The sequence below is a fragment of the Chinchilla lanigera genome, unplaced genomic scaffold (genome assembly GCF_000276665.1).
Source record: "Chinchilla lanigera isolate Chin_1 unplaced genomic scaffold, ChiLan1.0 scaffold00014, whole genome shotgun sequence".
Lineage (NCBI taxonomy): Eukaryota > Metazoa > Chordata > Mammalia > Rodentia > Chinchillidae > Chinchilla > Chinchilla lanigera.
This window is the reverse complement of record NW_004955415.1, coordinates 6,859,870-6,881,497: the sequence shown is the minus strand read 5'-3', so window position 1 is coordinate 6,881,497 and position 21,628 is coordinate 6,859,870. Positions and strand designations below refer to the sequence as shown.

Sequence of the window (21,628 nt, the reverse complement as noted above, 5' to 3'; positions counted from 1 at the left end):
TCTTATTTTTGTGGTGCTTGGCATGGAACACAAGGTGTGATACATGCTAGGCAGGCACACTACCTCTGAGCTACATTCCTAGCTCATTAAATGGTGTCTTTTTAAGTCCAAAAGTTTAGCATTTTGATTAAAGTCTAATTTAATTTTTCAATTTTTAATGGACTATGCTTTTGTTATTATATCTAACATTTGCACAGTCCGTGGTCTGAAGGATTTCATTTTTATGTTCTAGTCTAAAAGTTTTATTGTTCTTATACTTACACTTCTGTTTGCAATACAGTGGAGTTAATTGTTACATATACTATAGAGATTTAATTCAACTTTTTACATGTGGATATCTAATTGCTTCAGCATCACTTCTGAAACTGACTGCCCTTTCCTGGCACCTCTGTCATGAATCATAGAGCTATAACAATAAAGATTTATTTCTAGACTCAACTCTGTTCAATTGACTTGTGTGTGTGTACTTGGGCCAGCACCATGCTATCTTGATAGTATTTATTGTATTTAAAAGCTTGAAAGTGAAAGTCTCCCAACCTTTTTCTTGTTCAAAATATTTTTGGCTGTGCTGGATGTTTATACTTTCTTATAAATTTTAGGATCTGCTCATCAATTATACAAACAAATCCACCAAAAATTCTACTAAAATTTTAATATTTTATTGACTATATATCTCAATTTGGATAAAGCTGATACATTAGTAATACTGAGTCTTCTAATCGAGGGATATGGACTATTAGTCCATTATCATATCTTCTTTAATTTCATTAGGTAAAGTCCTGTCATTTTCAGTGTACAAGTCTTGGATGTTTTTGATAAATTTATCCTTAAGTTCTTTTTCTTCTTTATACTTTTGTGAATGTAGTTATATCTCAGTTTCATTTTCATATTGTTCTTTGCCTCTATAGAAAAATAATTGATATTTTTATATTGATCTTGTATCTGTAACTTTATTATATCAACATATTAGTTCTGATAGCTTTTTTGTGAGTACCATATGTTTTTATATATGCTGTTGTTTGCAGTTAAAGGAAGTTTTATTTCTTCCTTTCAAATTTGGATGTCTTTCACTTTTCCTGTACTGGCTAAAATTGACAGTACTAATTAGAAATAAGAAGAGATATTCTTGCCTTATTCCCAAGATTAGTGCGAAGGTATTCAATCTTTCTCTGATGTGCTCTATAGCATTCATTGCAGCTGTCCTTGATCAAGTTGCAGAAGTTCCTTTATATTTGTAATTTGCAAAGCACTTTTATCGTGCATATTGGATTTTGTCCTACATTACTTTTTGTGTCTGTTGAGAAGATCTTATTTTTTCATTCAATTAAAGATATAATGTTACTTGATTTTCCAATATTAATCCCCCTTGGTCATGGTATGTAATTTTTATATGTTGATGTATTTCTATTGATGTATAAAGATTCTATATATATTCTTATGATTAGCAAAATGGGGATGATGCTGTTACCTTAAAGTTGTGATAACAGTCAAATGCAGTAATGCACATAAAGTCCTACCATCGTGTTTGACACATAGTAAGAACTCAGTTAATGGGAATCATGTTGATTGACAGTAAGAATCTCTATATCATTATTTCATATAAAGTAATAGGAAATAGTTGCATAAACTAAATTGATCCCCTTCATATTATAGCTGTATTACATTCATGGGTGAAAAGAAAGAAAGGTAATTATAGTAACACTCCTTGTTTGCCATCTTCCAGACACTATTTTAAACACTTCATATGTTTTAACTCAATCTTCTTAACAACCCTATAAACTATGTACCATTATACATGAAGACACTAAGGACTTCTATAACTTGCTCCATTATAATGAGATAGACATCAAAACTGGGATTTGAACCCAAGTATCTCATCCAGGGCCAAATTCTTTACCACCTTCCCATGTGCCATGCCTTGTTTTTAGAACTAATGGTGCGTTTTCCTTTGTTCTGAAAGACAGGGATATCAGAAGTGACCCTTGATCAGCTACAGTTCAAATGCAGATTTGCTGCAATCATTTTGCAATATGGAGTGTGATTTCCTAGTGTCATGGTTTCCCAGATTTTTATTTTATTATAATTTGTAGCAGAAATAAAGTTTTCATCACAACCCAGTAGATATTCCCATAAAACACACTATAGTAAAATCAAAATATCATGTTTAGTCTAATATGTTAACAGCATTTATCCTGTGTTATTCAAATTATTTTATTTCTTTTTAAAAATTCTTGCTACAATCAACCAAACTGCTTCACAATTCATTAATGAGCCATTTCACAATTTGAAAAGTGCTTCTTTAGAGAACATTCCAGGTCTATTCCAACTCTGAGTCAGATTCACTTCACGATGGCTTTCATGAGATAGCTTTAACTATATAAGTGACTTCTTGAACTTATTTCTTACCCTGTGTTGTAGTGAGGATTTTCAAGGGAATAGATTTAATACAGGACACATAATTTATAGGATTATTTTATGATATTCACCCAAAGAGTCAAATGCAGAAGAGTGCAGGAGATTTGTCTACACATTAGAGACTCAAACAATCCAGCTGGAGGCCTAGAGCCCACGACAATGATTCATGCAAGTCTGTATCAAGGATTTGCACTGGGAAGGCCCAAAGTTCAGTGGTGGAAGATAGAAAGTCTGTGCCAGCAGGATGAAGAATCTTTAACAGCAGGCTGATGCAAGAAGCAATGCTCAAGGTAAGGACCAGAGCTCCCCTGAAGAGAACCACAACCATCCTCAGCAACAGTGAGGATCCGAGCTCCTCTGAGGATGAGAATAGCTGAGTTCATATCAGGATAACCAGCATGACAAGCTTCTCCAGGAGAATCAATGGCACAACATTTTCCCCTCCAGTTCTCCTTTTTATGCTGTTGGCAGCAATCCTCAGGTGGGCCATCCATACCCAGAACCACATTGACTCAGTTCATCTGGGTGCTATAAGTTGACCATTAGTTAATCCACCACACCTACTTATTTCTAAAAGTAGGACCTGCAAAATGTATGAGAGCCACTAAAAAGCTTGTGTTTTAACCTAGATTTTCTTCTTACTGTAGTTCACTTATTGATTAATGGGTTTTTGCTCAATCTGTAGAATCTCTGTTTTAGGTAGTATGCACATACTAAAGATTAGAAAAAGTAGACATGCATTCTTATGGTATATTGGGAAGAGGAGTTAATCTGAATGCATACCAAAAGACACTTCCAAATTATGCTAAATTCTGTGTATATGATGTAATGCTTCATGTAACGGCAGGGCCTGGTTAATATAGAGTGGTATTTGCAAATATAACTCTAGCTAAAACTTGAAAAATGAGCAGAATATAACCAGTCAGTGGGCAGTGCTGTGAGGTCAGGCATAAGTCAGACCCATCACAGGCTTCTGAGCCTGGAGGCCACATGAAGTGCTAGTTGGAGAAGAAAGGAAATCTCCAAGATAAGGCTGGAAAAATAAGTAAGGCTAGATCAAGTAGATTGCTATAGACCAGGGAAAAGAGAGGGAGAGGTTTTGAAAACTGGATAATATGATAAGACTCAGGTTAAATAAATAACTACAGCAGAGTAGAGAATTGATTACAGGTTCAAAATGAGGTATGAGAGAGAGGAGGCAGGGAAGGAGGAAAGGAAGGAAAGAGAGAGAGTGAGAGAGAGAGAGAGAGAGTGAGAGAAAAAGAGAGAGAGAGAGATACGCTGTTGCAGCAGTTTGCTGGTGGTCTTTTGTTAGTGATCTTCTTCCTTACTGAGTACATTTTGTGATACATTGCACAGGAACTGTGAACAGACCTGTTAACTTTAGAGCTATCAAATAAGAAATGAGCCATGATATGACGTTCAAAAGAAAAGTTGGAAATACAACATTTTTACAAAGCATTTCCTATGCTTCTGTCTAGTTCCTCAAGACCTTGATTTCTGACATCTTCTATGAGACTCACTCTTTACTGATAGATAATGGAAATAATTGTAAATTAATGGAAATACAACTCTTAGCTTATGTGATAAATTGTTGAGGCACAAAATATTTTAAAAAGTCAGATTCTGGTATGAACCTGAATATTCTAGATAGCACTGAAGTGTATTATGCTTACCTACTTTTATTGAATATAGTCCTTGCAAAAACAATACTTATTTCCTCTCCTGAATGTTAAGAATCTGAGACAGATTTAGATATGATATGCTGAAGGAGAACAACTGTTAATAATCAAACTTGCCTCTATGGTTACAAAAATTTATATTTGTTCTGGCCAAGGGAAACATGTCGCTTCTTACCTCCGCCTCTTCTTTCTTTGATTAATAATCCCCTGCGTGTTGTTGGAACAGTGTTGTTAACTTGTCACAACTGGCACCTTTATCACTTTGTTTTTTGAAGACAAATAGTTCAACCCCAGTCTCAGTAAAATGTTTGCTCATTCAGGCTAATTCCAGTGCAAACACTATCCCCCTTGGTGTTCAGTGAGTAACAGGAGAGGAGGCCTCTGTCTGCCCCACACCTGGGAGCTCATGACGCTGAACCACAGGGAGGAAACCAAATCCACTAGGCAGGCTGACCCAGTCTGAATAGGTTGTTTCTGTTGCTATCTAGTTATGATATAGTTAGCATTCCTTTTTCTTTTAGTACTAAGCCCTTCTTCACTGCGCCATCCATACCCCACCTGCCACCTAGCCCAGAAAGGTCTTGGTCACATTCTATAAACAAATATGCTTTCTCTGATATTAGCTGAGGGCAGCCTAAGGTAGAGCAAGTTCTAGGCATGATTAGCTATTAACTAGTCCCAGGCTGCTTACTGCAAGACTTTGATGAACTTTAATGGACATACCTTGTACTGATACAGTTGGAAGGACTGTGACTATACTGGTGCCGACTAAACTGATAGCAGAGAGAGCCAGGTAGTCACAACATGGAGATAAAGAGTATAATTTTCTAACAGTCAAAAATAAGCACACTTACCTCACATTTTTACAAAGCCCTTCCTATGCTTCTGTCTAGTTGCTCAAGACCTTGATTTCTGACATCTTCTATGACATTTACTCTTTACTGATAAAATTTTGTTTATTGAACAACTAAGTGTTGGAGACTCTTAGTCTCTGTTAGAATGTTACTGCCTCACATTAATGCTTCATGGACTTTCTCACTTTTTATATCTAATTCCCCTCCTCCTTTAGCACCGTGATAACCATAAAGAACATACTGAGTAAGGTTGTCTTATCATTAATACTCTACAGTTATTTTCTAAGTGTAGAATTTGTCAGTGGGTATTGGTAGGCATTCCTAGGTACTCCCCTCAAGCACTTATTTAATTCAAAATAAATGTGATCTCAGTGACCTTATGTGAAAGGAAACATGCAGAAACAATGTTAGTGCTGAGAACTGTATTGTGACTAGAAATCACGCCTCAGCTTTGAGCAAAACAAAATAAATCACTGCAGCAAGAATGCATTTTTATAGGAGGCTCTTTGCCCACAGTGGAGACCAGTTCTATCCTCTGTGCTCATTTCCTCTGCCAACCCCTTGCCCCACGCTCCTTGTACTAAGATGCCCGGGTCTGGTCTCAGGTCCCACTTGAATACCTTCAGTGACACCGAGTCTTCAGAGTCTTAAGTGAGCTCCAGCTGTGGGATTCAGCCCCTGCCTTTTACCCCAAATATGAGCTTCCTCATCACACTCATGGTTCCAGGAAATCCAATTTCCTTTCCCATTCAGAGGAGGTTCTCTTTAATGTCTGTGCTTGAATATGTTCTATTTTTTTCTTTCAGATGTCATTTTACTCCTGGAGAATGCGTTGTCTCTACCATGTGTTAGGATTTGGACCTTGTGCATGTCACTTAAACCATTCTGTGCCTTGATTTACTCCTGTGTGGTGCATTCTGGGAGCCAGATGGGCAAAGGTTTACAGAGTGCTTCAGGGCCTGTCCCTCCAAAGCCACTCAACGGAAATATCAGGAGATGTTAACTTTAGTTCGTAGCTACTATTTCTTACTATCATCCTTTAAAATTTAGCTCAGGTTTCATCTTTGGTGAGATACTTTCCTTACTTTTCCATCCCAAACACAGAGTGAATGAGTTCCTTGTACTGTTCACTTGCTTCTTCATTGTCCCATTTATATCTTTGCCTTCTTATTCATATGGGACATGCTTTGTCACAATACCAGTGGGAAATAAGCTTGCTAGTATGGATAAAGGGACCTGAGTATGGCTTGAAGAGGCTTTGTAACTTGTATTTTATGGGCCACCTGCAACAGTATGCTTAAGATAGGAAAAATAAATGAATAAATGGGGCTTATGTCCTCAGCTTTATGACAGGTGTTAGGAGAGATGAATGCTTAGTATGTGCCAAGCCTAATGAGGAATACTGTATTTATCCTTCACTGTGATCCAATGTGGTAGAGATTCTTCTTATTCCCATTTAGACACAAAGACACTGAGGACTCAGGTCAGAGAGCCAAGGACAGACCACCTACTCCCAGAGAGGAAGCTCTGAGCTGGAGAACAGCTTGCCCTGGTCTGTGCAGTCTCATTTGGCTCTGGGACCCGTTAGTGTATAAATACATTTGATGTTTCCATTTTGTTCATTCTTTTCTTTTCTTTTTTGGTCCTGGGGATTGAACCCAGGACTGTACACTAAGCTGCATCCTTGGCACTTCTTTATTTTTTATTTTGAGACGGAGCCTCACTACATAGTCTAGGCTGGGTGTTAAGTTGAGTGCCTCCTTCCACAGGCTTCCAGACTTCTGGGATTACAGAGACGTCATGTTTCCTTTTCTAATGTCATTCTAGGTATTCCTTCCAAGATGAAGAAGACATGTTCATGGTGGTGGACCTTCTGCTTGGTGGAGACCTGCGTTATCACCTGCAGCAAAATGTTCACTTTGAGGAAGACACAGTAAAGCTCTTCATCTGTGAGCTGGCCATGGCCCTTGACTACCTGCAGAGCCAGTACATCATCCACAGGTCAGTCAGGTCCAGGGAGCTAGCCCAGAACTAAATGGACAGGAGAGACTCCACAACCTGCCTCCTTCAGCACATCCTTGCTGAACATGACATTTAATGCTCATGTAATTCTCGCAGCACTCACCTGAGGTAGGGTGATTGTCCCCATTTTGCAGATTTAAAAAAAAGACAGATCACAGAGATATTCTTTGGGGAGAAAATTTGAGTCTTCTAACATCTTCCTGGCTAATCCTGTTTGTGACCCTGACTAGGTTAGAGAGACTGCTGGAGAGGTGATTTGATGGTGAAGGCACTAACTCATCTGTGAGTTAACCTGTTTCTAAGTGGGCTGATAGGAGCTATTGGGATCTTGCTGGGTGAATGAGTCATGGATGCATGACCTTGGGTGATGTATCTGGTCCCTGGACCCTTCTGCTTTTCTTCTGTCTGTTTTCTGGCTATCATTGATTAGCAGTATTCTTTTGCCATGCCCCTCTATCATGATGTTTCTGCCTTGGAGCCACCTGAACCTGGACTGAAATCTCTGAAAAGGTGAGCCAACGTAAACCTCTCCTCTAATTTATAGGTGTCAAGTATTTTGCTCCAGGAAATGGAAAGTTGGCCAATATAGAGCTACATCAGCCCAAACTCACAGTAAACGGCAGGTCTGGAATTGATGACTACTGGTACTTTTTTATAACAGCCTATGACATAAGAATGTGACTACTAAATGGATGAACTGAAATAAAAATGAAGGAAGCACACGAAGGGAAAGGAATATGATGGGAAGAAAGAAAATTCTTTGAGGAGAAACTTGAGTCTTTCTAGCATCTTCTTGGCATGCTATCATCTATATTAAATAACCCCCAATGAAGCAGGAAAGAAATATGCCTCCTGCACTTAGAACATTTGTGGAAAGAAGACACACAAATGATGTAAGAAGCTACACAGCCGTATGGGCAATAGAGGAAAAGAAATTAGGAGTTTTAATGATTATTTCATATATAGCAATTCATTTCAAAATAACCTGTGATAAATGGTAGAGAATATATAGTTAAATCTCATATTAAATGTGAGAAAACTATGGTTTGTAGACATTAAATTATCACACAAGTTTATTGATAAGCATTGTGAACCTAATCACCATAAAAGCAGCTACTGTTTACCAAGAGTTAAGTGCCATGTACTGCCAGGTACTTCGTATTGTATTAAACCCTCAAACCTCACCAATGACTCCACATTTCATCATAGTTTTCCCATTACACAGATGAAGAAAGTGTGGCTCAAAGATTTTCCAAGAACAAAGCTAATCTTATTAAATCAAATCAACATGGAACTCAGCCACTGTCATCTTTAATCTTTGGAAGAATTTTCTGAGTCTTTACATACAATTATGTCTCATTTAATATAAATGCTGCTAGGTAAAATATTAAGCTACAACCAGTTGATGTTTATCTGTAATGTACCTGGATTGTATCTGTAATGCATTTCCAGGATTAAAATCTAGATCTCTCTGCCCGCAAAGTCAGAGCTTGTCTTGGTTATTTTTCTCTTGTTGCTGAGATAAAAGACCTGTCATCCAGAATTAAGGAAGGAAAGATTTGTTTAGCTCACAGTTTGTGGAGGTTTCAGACCATAGTCAGCTGGCTCCAAGGCAGAGTGGCACATGGCACAGGGCAACTGTTTGTGGTGGCAGAAAACAGCAAAAGCCACAAGAGCAAAAGGGAGGAGTGATGGCAACCAGCCTCTTTCTGTCCCTTACATTGTATGCAAACTATCAGCCCCAGGGTGGGTGTAGCACTGACGTCCACAATCCCAACATTGGACCACGGATCAATCAAAAACTCTAGAAGCCCACCCCATTAATGAATGAGGCTTTGGGAGGACACCCAGACACAAAACCATAAAAGAGCTCTATTATACCAACTGACATTAATTGCACATGTGAAATGTATACATTAATTTTACCTTATTAAATCAAGTCAACATGGAACTGAGCCACTGTCATCTTTAATCTTTGGAAGAATTTACTGAGTCTTTACATACAATTATGTCTCATTTAATATAAATGGTGCTAGGTAAAATATTAAGCTACAACCAATTGATGTTTATCTGTAATGTACCTGGATTTGTTCAGAGCCTGTGGATGAAAATGCAGTATAACAGTGTATAGATTATGCAGGTATGAGGAAACAAGAACTATTTTTTTCTTTTCTTGTTCTTTTTTGTCCTCACCTCTGTAAACTTAAGTAGTTATTTAATTTTCCATCTTTGGAAGAGTCTGTTTGTATTGGAAATGTGCTCTTCAGGTGACAGTTAAGTGAAGAGCAGGCCAGTTCATAATACAAGGTCTCAGAAGTGAATTTACACACCTGGTGTTTTGTCAATAACTAGAAATCCTGTTTTCAAGCACTCTCTCTTTCATACTGGCTTTCAGGTGCTCCACAGTTCTCTCTAAAAGAAACTCCTCATATCTGTAATCCATAGAAACCTTAAAACCTTCATATTTACTCATCCTCCTCAAAATTACCAAACGAGGCCTGTTTTGGTTGCTGACATCACAGACATCAGAAAAAGAGAACTTTGATAAGTCAGCATGGCCTAAGAATGCCTTCTGGCTCTCCTTTATCCATTTTGAATTTATGCCTTCTTCTTTAGGCTGTTTTTCCCTCTGCCATCACAAGGTCAAGATGCGCTGAACGTCTTTGCCTTCTGCTTAGAACCGTATTCTAAGAGGAATTCTGGGAAACAAACAGCAAAAACATTGATGTAGTCTTTACCCTCAAGGAGTTTACTGATACAAACTACTATTTTTCTGTCCTCTTCCTCACTCTTGACTACTTACTTCAACTTTTTGTCACTTAAGTCAGAAATCAAGGATTAACTTCCTGTTCCATAACTATCACTTAGTGTCCATTTTCAGAAGCCACGCTATGAAAATGATTTTTTTCTTGGGACCAGGAATTGAACTTAGGACCTCGTGCTTGCCAGGCAGGTGTCATGCCACTGAGCTATATCCCAGCCCCTTAAAATGTTTTCTTGCGATGGCAAACACTGAATAAACTACCACATTAAATTGAAGTGACATCCTACTGCCATAAAATAAAGACAACAGGTATATTCCTGTTGCCTATAGGCACTGCCCTGCCATGATTATATTTTATAGAGTATTCTAGCATCATGTGTCTCATCTAAGGAATTTTAATATTTCTGTGGTGTAATTACTTCATTCATCTCCTCTAATAAATTATAATCTCCAAGCATTAGGGCCATGTGTGTTTATTTTCCATTGCATTAACAGTAGATAACAAAATATAAAGGAATGGACAGCTGGCCTTAGCCACACAAATGGCCAATTGACTAGAAGCCTAGGCCTCCAAATAATAAGGACAAAAGTCAAAGATTCTGACCTACTAAGGTATATATGTGAGTAATCATATAATATACCATTCAAACCAGGGTACTCCTGAATGCTAAAGAGGGGCCTGCTAATAATAACAGTGGAAAGACAGTCAAAACTCATGAACGCTCTAGGTAATTTAGGACATATATCAACATTGTTAAGGTTTTTCTTGACAGTAGTCCAAATAGACATTTTAATCCCAATAGAGCTCTGTTAATTAGAAATTTTTTACCCTCAAAATACCAGCTATGATGAGTGTAAATATCTCATAACTTCTGTAATATGATAAATTCAAAGTATAAATACTTTAAAGGCAAAAGAAAAGACAGAATATGAAATAGAGAGATAGATCTTTGAAAAATGAGAGGGGCTCCTGGGTTGGAGGGAGCAGGGAAAAGGGATGGAAAAATAAATAAAACAATTGCTGGGGATATAGCTCAGTGGCACAAATTCCTGCTTGGCAAGCACAAGGTCCTAAATTTGATTCCCAGTACCAAAAAAAAAAAAAAAAAAGAAAGAAAAGAAAAATAAATAAATAAATAAACAATTAAGATACATTATGTACGTATATCTTCTCCCTATAATGAATATAAATCATTATGTACTATATACCTACACTAATAAAAAGAACCAAATATCAATTTAATGTGATATCAATTTAAAATGGTTGCAAATGGCTTATAAAAATGTTCATAGTACAATAAGCAGTATCTCTTTAAGAAATTCAAGTGATGGTAACAATAATGAAATTCTTAGACTGAGGCTTTTGTCAGAGTTAAAACTGGAAGAGCAATATAGAAAAGCTGCATATTTGAGTACTATAATTGTCTTTACAGAATCTCTTCTTCATTTGTTACCACAATGTTTACTTATTGAGGGGTAAGCTATTTTTTCAGAGTGTCTTTTGTATAATGAAAACTTCTCAAGAAAAAAGTCTTTCTTTAAAAGAATCAACAAAATTAATGCTCTATTTGACTGTAAGATAACAAAACGTGTTTCAGTTACTTAGAAGACTGCATTGTAGATCAAACCTTGAGTTCCAAGATATTAAATCTGCAAATGAAAAAAAACAATGGGTGAATCACAGAAGATTCCCCAGATGAGGAGAGACAGATGATCTGTATAAAACTGCTAATATAAAGTATAGAAGCTCTTAAATTCAGATTATATTTTGCCTCTGGACCTGTTAGAAGATTCAAAGTTTTCCATAATCTGTCAGCAAATATATGTGGAATGGGAGTAGCAGTAGGCTGCCACGTATTGAGGGCTCCCTGGGTACCAGGGATGCCACTAGGCACTTGTGAATTTTCTCCTTAAATTTTTTTCAACTCCAGGAGGTTGATGGTGTCATTGTCCCCATTTTAGAGTCAATGATTTTTCTGGTTCATAAAAATCAAGTAGCTTACATGAAGCTGCAGGCCAGTAAATAGGTGAGGCCCCACGTTAGGGAAATGTAGATCTCTTAGCCATAATGCACACTCCTGATGTAGAAGGAGTGGCACAGGGATGCATGACCACCTGCTCTCAAGCACCCACAGGCCAGCTGGCCACACAGGCAAAGATGGTTCATGTGGGGGCAACAGGTGACAGAACAGCCTAAAACTAAGTTAAGCTGTATGGAGAGGACTGAAATACTTCAGGGAGAAGATGCTTTTAGGCAATAAAAGTTTCATGAGAGCTCAAAGGGTTTGAAAAGGACTTTCATCACCAACTCAGGAAAGAGAAACTAGTCTTTGTAAGAGGAGCTAAATGAATAAAAGTACTTATTTATACTCCTGTGGCAACATGGAATGGGCTCTGTTTTAAATTTTTTCTCATGTTGGCTTTCTGGCATCAATGTCAAACTTATGTTTTAATAACTCAAGGACTGTAGGTACCATAAATTTCAAATGAGATTAATTCCAAGTGAGACTTTATTTGTAGCTTTGTTAAATGTACGGACTTATTTGTAATTTCCCGATGTGTAGAAAGTCAACTAATTTCTATCAACTTTAGAAGCTTTCTTTTCTATAGCTGTTAAACACAGAGTTACATCATAAACATCAATTTTTAATTATACAACTAGACAATTTTCTTGTTAGTCAAGAGTGCAAATATTTTTCTGTGAACAGGCTTGAAAATTGGCTTAGTTTCCAAAGTATGGCCAGTTTCTAGTTTAATATTCCCCTTTACCAACTTAAATCAACAAATGAAGTGATTATTTACCTTTATTAAAAGCTCACGCCTATGAGGATAGAACTATTTTACTATATTGCGATAGTCTCTCCAATGAATAATTTGATGGGAACTGATTATTACAGTCCCACAATGAATTTGTATTTATCACCTTGTCAGATGTTAAAGAAGACGCAGTTATGAATTTAAGTTAATGAGATGAATTGTATAGGATAGTTAATGGTAAGTCATCTTGGGTAAGAATACCTTCTGAATACATGGTTGATTGTTTTTCCTCTTTCCAAGAATTACCATACTCTAATGAAGTTATAATGTGTTTTCTGAATTCCTATAGGAATGAGATAAAAATCTAATTAGATAGCCATATAAATAATTGCAGCACAGCAGATAATTGCAAAAAATCTTTTATCTTCCATTGATAACAGAAAGCTTGAAAATGGAATGAATAATAGTTTTTGACTGCCAAGGAGACACACGATTGTGTTTTTATCTCCTTTGTCTACTTGAAGAAACCAGTACTACACCCACATTCATTTTAGAACTGTGAAGTTCAGATAGGAATTAATCCTCACACATTGCCTGTAATGGATTCTTGTGAGACATTCCTATTCTGCTAGCAATCAGAATCTTGGTAGTGAACAATGCTTCTATCTACAATTAGGAACAATGCTTCTATCTACAGTACTCAAGCAGTAACCATTCATTGAGCATCTGTTTGCCACACACTATTCTCAGTGTTAAGGTTCCAGTAGTAAGCAAGATAGACAATGTCTGTCATTCAGATTTGGTAATACCATAGCATGAAAAATAATCAAATATTTCAACCTAATATGAGAAAGTTTTTTAATCTTTTGGAATATTATATAATGAATATAAGCTATAATGTGTGTATCCTGACCTATGTACACACACACACACACATACACACAAACAAACACACTCAGTTACATATTCACAATGGTTATGCTTATACTTCTAATTGTGGCCTCTGGACTACATATTCCTTATAAAAAGCTCTCTCCTTTTCTGAAATGTAAATCTTCATGGATGGAAACTACATTTCACTCATGTTTTAGGCCCAGAATTTAGCATGGAATCTAAATGAGATGGTTGCTGGATAGTTCAGTGATGGAACAAATGATTGAAATTGGTGTGGAAATGTAATCACTGGGTGAATATAGATGTTGAAGTTTGCTGTAGGTGATGTTTTAGGAAGCAAGTTTTTAACTTTTTTCCACGCATTCTTATTGAGTGTCCACAGAGTGTGGCTCTGTGCAGCCTGTTCTCCAGACTCCTAGTTTCATATCCTGTGTAATAAATTATCACAAACTTAGTGACTTATCCCACATTGATTAGTTCCCAGTTTCTTTGGGTCAGGAGTCCAAGCATAAGTTAGCAGGTTCTTCTTCAAGGCCACTGTCTGCCATCAAGGTGTAGGCAGAACTGGGTTTTCTTCTCAAGCTGGAGTGGGTAAAGTCAGACTGGGTGTTGGCAGGGTTCATCACCTTGTAGCTGCAGGACTCGGGGCAGTTATTTTGTGAAATTGAACAAGGAGAACAAGACTCTAGGGTGAGTTGAATAGAAGGATGAAGTATAGGTCCTAGGATAATGACATGTAGGATACATAACACAGCTCAGTGAAAGGAATGACCCCCTTCACTACATTTATCATATGACACAGGTTAGAAGCAAGCAGTACACCAGTCCATACTAACGGGCTATAAATTGTGCTGGAGCACAAACAACAAAAGATGGAGATCCTGAGTCACCACAAAATCTGTTTGCTATGCTTCCTCTAAAGACGTTGTACTATGCCACATTTTTAAAAGAGGAAACCATCAGTAATTCTTTCTTCTCTGTGCCTTAAAATCCAGACATGATAAAGGAAAAGGCATAAATAGCCACATTTCAACACCAGTTTCTTCTATGACCTAAAATATAACCCTAACCTTTCCTTCAAGAAAGAAGGGAGGAGATTTGTCCAAGGGGCCAGAAATGATTATTTCATACCTAATATTCTAGGATGGTTTCTTAGCCCTGGTATGATATTCTTTAAAGGGTGACTGTCTTGGTTACATTTCTCTGTTGCTAAGACAAAATATCTGACACCCAGAATTAGAGGGAGAAAAAGTTTATTTAGCTCACAGTTTGTGGAGGTTTCAGTCCATACTTGGCTGGCTCCAAAGCAGGGTGGCACATGGCAAAGGGCAACAGGTCATGAAGGTGGAACACAGCAAAAGCAACAAGATCAAGAGGGAGGAGCAACAGCAAGCCTCTTTCCCTCCCTTGTATGCAAACTACCCCAGGGCGGGTGTAGCACTCACACCCATAATCCCAGCATTGGACCATGGATCAGTCATAAAGCCCACTCCATAGAGACCCACTCCATGACAGTATGAGGCTTTGGGGGGACATCCAGACACAATAACAGTGAGCTGGTTCTTTCTCTGTGCTGTAACACAGATTTGCTCATTTCCAAGAAGGCTGTGGGGTTGAATTTAGTTATCTAACAACCATTTGGTACCAAGGTGTGATAAATAGCTATTAGCACATTTGCCAGTCAAGGCCTTGTTTACAATTCAGTTGCAAACCAAACTAATGTGTGTTTAGACCAAGGTTTTTAGTTTTTTGCAGGTAGAAATCTGGGCTAGGATTCCACATTTGTGTCTGACTCACAGACACTGTAGCATCTTAGTAGTCACCCTTCATTTTTTTTGAGATGATAATTTATAGGAAAAACAAGATTTTCTGTAGCTAATCATGTTAGTCTGTGATAACTGCATGCCAGATGAGCTCATAATGAATGAATTCACCAACTCAGTGATGCCCCAGCTTGCTGAGGCCTTTGAGAGGGACTTATCTGGTGAAATGACTTTCTAATTTCTGAAAGTATCACTCTTTCAGCTTACCAGTGTTTTGTAACTATTTAATTTATGCAAGACAGTACATGTTATTTTCCAAATGAATACTTAATGAGAGTAATCATTTATTGCACATGTACTAAGAACTAGGCAGCATCTAATAGGCATGTTGCACACACTGCCCATTTGACTTAATATGAGGTTAAGCAACTTGCCAAGATACAGTTAGTACACAGGGAGTGGGAAAGGCAAATTCAAATGTAAGGTCCTGCTCTAAATGTTGGCTTCCTCAGTGCTCCTCTTAGGAAAACATAACATACAGTCTCAAGATGAGGATGCGCTGTTTGGTGTTGGTTACTCAGTTGCAACAAACTTTATTTTAATTGCAATATGACTTATATTCCCGTCTTAATGGGGCAATCTGCTGAAAAGGAAAGTGATCAAACTGACGTGGTACATTTTTCTTTGCAGCTAGGATTTTGATCTGCATTTCTCTGGTAGGTGCTACTGAGAACAGCTTCTGTCTTTAACATGGTGATTTCAATATATTTTACAGTGGGAGACATGACAATAAAGTGTGTTAAAACTGTAAAATTGAACTAACCAATGAGAATATTTGGTAAATCAAGTCAAGCTGCAGTAGGTGTTAATCGATTTTGAGTTTCCCAGAGATCATCTGTGTTAGCTTACCCATTTCAGGTCCATAAGATATTTCAAACTTTGGTGGCTTTCTGTATGGTTTCTCTGGTTTCAGGTGGTTTGTTTTGCTTTTACTTGTACATATCTGTAAAGGAAATGAAATATTTTCAAATTTTCCAAAGCAACATATTTGATGTGAGAAAATTAAACTTGATGGCAGCTTTCTTCCTTTCAGTGTATGGATGATATTTGTTTATTCCAGTGGTATAATAGATATTTGCTTTGGGGCTATCATCTTCTGTGGAGCAGTTAAGAAAATGCCTTTTTATTTTATCAGATCTTCTCTTCACTAGAGTACATGCCCGTTCAAATGTTCATTATCTAACTCCCATATCAGAAGAGGCACTTGAGCCTCAAAAACAAAACGGCAGTGCGGTAATGAGGGTATTAAGTTGATGTGCTCTATTCAGCACCTGCTCCCAAGCTACCAAATAATGAATGAGCATGAGTTACACATTGTGAAAACAGGAGAATCTGCCCTCTTGGTGTTATGCACCAGGCAGTTTCAAAAGGGCTTTGAAACTGTGCTTCTCCCACAAGACCTCCCACTTGGGAAAACTCAAAGGCAAAGAACTACCTGTTTACAGGTTAATGTGTGACTAGGTTGGGTTGAACTTTTAATAAAAAAGTTTCAAGTTAAGAGTTTCATGAATATGCAATCTGTGACTTGCTGCAAATTAAAGTTTAATTGCCCGGATACTTATGAATATAAACCATGAACTTCATTCATGGGTTTAGTCATATGCATATAGATTTTAACACATATGTATGTTCCAAGAGTGTAGTTCTGAATACAGCTTTGAAAAACAAGAGCATGGTTTTTGTCCTCTTGGAGCTTATAGTTTAGGTGAAGACTAAGACAATGAATAAAGAATCAAAGACATAAGAAGCCATGTTTGTTACAGATTGTGTTTCATGCTTGATGGAATAAATAAGTATCTAAGAAAGAGAGTACAAGTTTGGGAGTGGAGGCAACGAAGCACTGTGCTCAAATCCAGTGCAGCCCTGGTATTTCATCCAAGACTGGAAAGACAGGCAGCTCTGATGTGAAGGTTTGCTACGTGCTGGAGCAGAATGGAGGGTATTATGGTTTGGGCAGGTGAGAAAAGGGCAGAGTGGTGCAAGTAGCCACAAGAGGTAAGCCCAGGCCGCATCATCCTATCATGCTCAAGCAGACACCCTAGACAGCTTGTTTCTTGTCTGTGGTTTAATGACGATGCAGAGCCAGCATAAAGGGGTTTTATTTGACTTTGCTATCAGTTTGAAGATGATTGCAGCATTCACAGTGGGTGGTAAGTGAGGCTAGGAGTGGTAGAGAATGGTATTTGCTAGCTGTTCTGGACACTGAGGCAAGAAAGAACCACTGAGATGACAAGACCTCTCTCGTGCACTGTAGGTAAGAGATAGGCACACTTTTCCTGTGACACACTAGAAAGCAAACATTTTAAATTTTGAAAACTGCACAGTCTGTGCCACTACTCATCCACTCTGCTACTGTAGATTGAAAGCAGCTACAGAAAATATGTAAATAAATGAGCTTGGCCGAGCTCCAGTAGAAAACAAATGAGCTTGGCTGGGCTCCAGTGGAACTCTTCCGGAAGTAGGATTATTAGAAAACAAGAAGGAATGAAGCATATAATTGGGTTTAGCTTGGTTCATAGGTAATAAATGAAACCCAACATCATTATTATGTCACCATGACTCAGTCAGAGTTGGAAATATGTATTCATTTAACACCCACACTTTGCCATCATTCTCTCCCTATCTAGGTTTTACTACATGGGATTCTTGGTCATTATTTATTCAATATTTTCTGACAGTTGGTTCAACAATTACCATGTGCCAGATCCTGTAGTCACATTTGCAGGTATCATTTAATTAAACCACCATGACTCTAAAAGTAGATACTGCAGCATTATTTTTCTTAATTACAGGTGGGGCTGTTGTTTCTTAATTGTTTTTATCTAGGAGATAGGAGGATAGGCAAGTGAGCCGGAGCAGTACTCCTGTTAGGCTGGTGAAGCACGGTCAGTTCTGTGTTTTACACAGTGCTGTTTCTTCTTCTCTTGATCATTGTCACAGGGTGACTCTCAAATGTTAGGGTTCAACAGAAGAACACAAAGCCCAGCTCTGCACCAGAGCAGCTTCCAGCAGATGGCTATGTGGATCCTCATGCTCTCTGCTTCAGCAGTCAGAATCAGGGTTTTTTTGCCCCTTGTGGTGAAACCTATTCATAACCAACGCACTAAATAATACAAGCCCTGAGTAATCATCCCATGCAGCAATTTTTTTTCACTCAAGCAATTTATACTACCGTATTCTCCCTGGGGCCCTCTTTCTACAGCATCTCCAAGGCAGCTTATTTTCTGGCTTTAATTTTTTTCACTGTCCTATGCCCTTTTTTTCCTACAGTATTGCTCTTGACATTGGATATCCCATCTGGTCATTCTCCTTGGCTGGCATTTAGACTTTTTGGCCATATCACTTACCTACCTGCAGTTTTAATTATGGCTCTTTCACCAGCATTAGAGCAGGAGTATGGATGTACATGGCCTATGTCCCAGTCCTGGGTCCACTTTGCAAAGGCTGTGTGACTTAGAAAGTTTCTGAATCACTCTTGAGCTCAGTTTCATTATCTATAAAATCAAGATGGCAATAATACTTATTGCCAGGTAAGTGTTTTTTAAACATATAAAATACTTAGCATAATTTCTGGCACAGGTACATAATCAATGTGGGCACTTTACTGTAAGCTTGTATGCTTTATAGGATACTAAAGCAACACATCATAGGATGTGGACCAGTTGATTATATTCTGTGACTGTTTTGCCAGGCACAGTGCCTGACGTATAAGTCTTGTCACCTCTGGGGCTTCTAAAACTTAGAAGACTCGTTATCTGCTCTGGAATGATTCTGATGCTATTTCCTCTTTGCAATGTTTTTAAGTTTCTTGGTGCTTGTGAGAGTTAATTTACCTCATTTTCAGAAAGCAAGTTTATCTGTTTTTACTGCTTGAGGGAGTACTTTCGGCCCTGCAGTTGCAATGGAGTTTAGTTTTAACTTCTAATTGAATACTCCTCTCCATTGCATAATTTTTAAAAAGCATTCTTGTAACAGTTTATCTGTTATTACCAAAATACCACAATTGATCTCATTCCCTTCTGGTTTCTTCTAATTCATAGATGTTTTCCCTTGCTCTAACTGGTGCATTTCCTTACTTTAACCCTGTTAGGGTTGAGCTAAAGACCCAGGGTATATGTGTTCAGTATGCTCTCGGCAACAGTGTGATTTGGCACAGATTTCTAGCGCTTTGTGTCCTTGCTTCCTAAGTCATAAAATGCATTAACTGTGACCTAGGTTTCCATCTGTGTAACTCTGCATCACTGGAAATAATGGTAATGAACGTACACTGGTTAATATTAAACCATAAGGCACAAGCTTTCCCATATAAACATTCTGCTTCCAAAGACTGCCAGATTATTTTTTCACAAAAAATCTTAAGCTAGTTGGACTCTGGTAAACAAACATACTTTTCAGTACTGTGGGGGATCTGTAACACAAAGAAGAGCAGAACTCATCTTCATAGAGTAAAAGAAGTTTTTCCACAGTAAAAAATGTGAAATTTTATTTTTATACTGAAAGAGAGATAGATTGTGTATATTAATCTATATTCCACTGTGATAATGAAATGCCTGAGGCCAGGTACTTTTATAAAGAAAAGATATTTCTTTAGTTTAACCTTGTGGTGCTGAAAGTTCAAACATAGCCCTGGGTATGATGAGGGGCCCCTTGGCTGTAATATATAATGGCAGATAGCAGCACATGCCAGCAGTACAGACAAGAAGAAGGGCTCACATGCTGAGAAAAGGAGCCACACTAGGTGGTCTCTTGTACTCCTACTGAGCTTTGCATCTTGAAGATACCACCGTTCCTCAGCAGCTCCTCCCTGGAAACTAAATCTGCACATATAAACTATGGGAAACACCCTCAAATCACATTCAAAGCATAGCAAGGTGTTATAGAGTACAAAATAGATATGATTTTCAAATATGCAATAAGGACCTATGAAAAACGTAAAATTTTCTGCAGACCAGTTTGAACCACACATCAGAACCCTGAGTAATACATAAGGACATTCTTTTCTCTCCTTAGGGCAAGAAAGAAACTTTTGAAGTATAAACTAAAATTATACCTTACAATCTTTGATTGTAATCCCAGCTCCATCAGTTTTGTGTCATGTAATCTTAGACAAGTAACTGAAATGATCTGAGTTGCTTATTTTTCATCTACAAAAATGGGTGTAACTTTTGTGCTAAAGAACCATTGTAAGGAATAAAAAATACTGCCTATCAAGTGATCTGCCTCCCAGATCACTGGGAGGTACAATGATCTCAGAACTTTTTGTTGATTCTCCACCGGTGTCCTTTCCTTTGTCCATAGCAGAGTTGCTGATCAATCTTGGTCCTCTTTCCACTTGAACACAGAGGCCCTCCCAACCCACAGAGGCAGACACTACCCATTAAAAGAGTTAAAACAACCATGTGAGTAACTGTGGAGAAAGCATGAAAATGAACCCCCCTCCGGATATTTATGGGCTGTGTGATTATGGGGAAGGCAGCTGTTTCTTTATTCATAATTGGCTTTCTTCTCCTAGTTTATCCGAGTTATAAATTCATGGCAAGAACTGACTTTCGGAAAGGCTCCTTCAGTTCAAGCGTTGGGTGAATCACAGAAGGTCAATATTCATAGGCTGTAGCAGGCTAGCTGGTCAGGCTGGTCTCTGCTGCGCTCCTCACTCCCATGTGTTTCCCTGAAATGCTTATCCATCCCCTGTGACCTCATCGGCATCACATTTTAAGATTTTAACATGGTGCATGCCCATTTTGGAAATCTAGGACTGTTAAGGAGTTTCTGCTCTTACCCTGACTTCGTGTTTCTTTCTAACTCCTTCATCTGATCTCTACTGAAGAAGTTTAATCTGTTTGCATCAGAGAATCTTTGAGTATCTGCTCCTGGTGACCCCTCCTCCTTCCCCAGAGCTGTGTCTTGGTTGGATGAATATCTTGACAAGTTGTGTAGGTTGTGGCGGGTTGGAAAATAGTGAGCCCCTGGTATAGAGTCTAATGACTTAGAATTTGTTTTGCTGAGTGGGCGGATAATAGCTAAATTATTAAGACAGTTGAGAAGAAATTGAGAGGCTGTTGGAGAAGATACCTGGGAAAGCCAAGGCACTGGTGAGCATGCTGGTATTTTGAATGACAACTTAGGGGAAAACACTTAAACTCATAAAAGTATATCGAATGACATTTTCGTGGACGGTAAGATGCTCCTCCCCTCACTACCTCATGATAATGAGTAGAATCTATCTTATTATTAATATATAATTAAATTAGCTCTGTGGTTGGGATGTAGAAAACAAAGCAATGCTATCCATGAAAAGCCTGTTGCAAGTAAAATGAATATACAGATATGTGTCATAGGTATATTGATGGCAATATCACAGCAGTGCCTAAAAGCACACAATCCTTTCCTGATGTCCTTGTTATAGCTTTTTTTTAA

At 38.0% G+C, this 21,628-nt stretch overlaps 1 protein-coding gene across 2 annotated transcripts in view; it reads left to right on the top strand.

The window, feature by feature from the left end:
• The window catches only part of Stk32a (serine/threonine kinase 32A), a 131,029-nt gene that overhangs the window by 66,683 nt on the left and 42,718 nt on the right, over positions 1 to 21,628 (top strand). For both annotated transcript variants that reach the window (XM_005380662.2, XM_005380659.1), the window contains one exon: positions 6,779 to 6,952. In XM_005380662.2, coding sequence (XP_005380719.1) covers positions 6,779 to 6,952 — 174 coding nt within the window. The remainder of the gene's footprint in view (positions 1 to 6,778; positions 6,953 to 21,628) is intronic.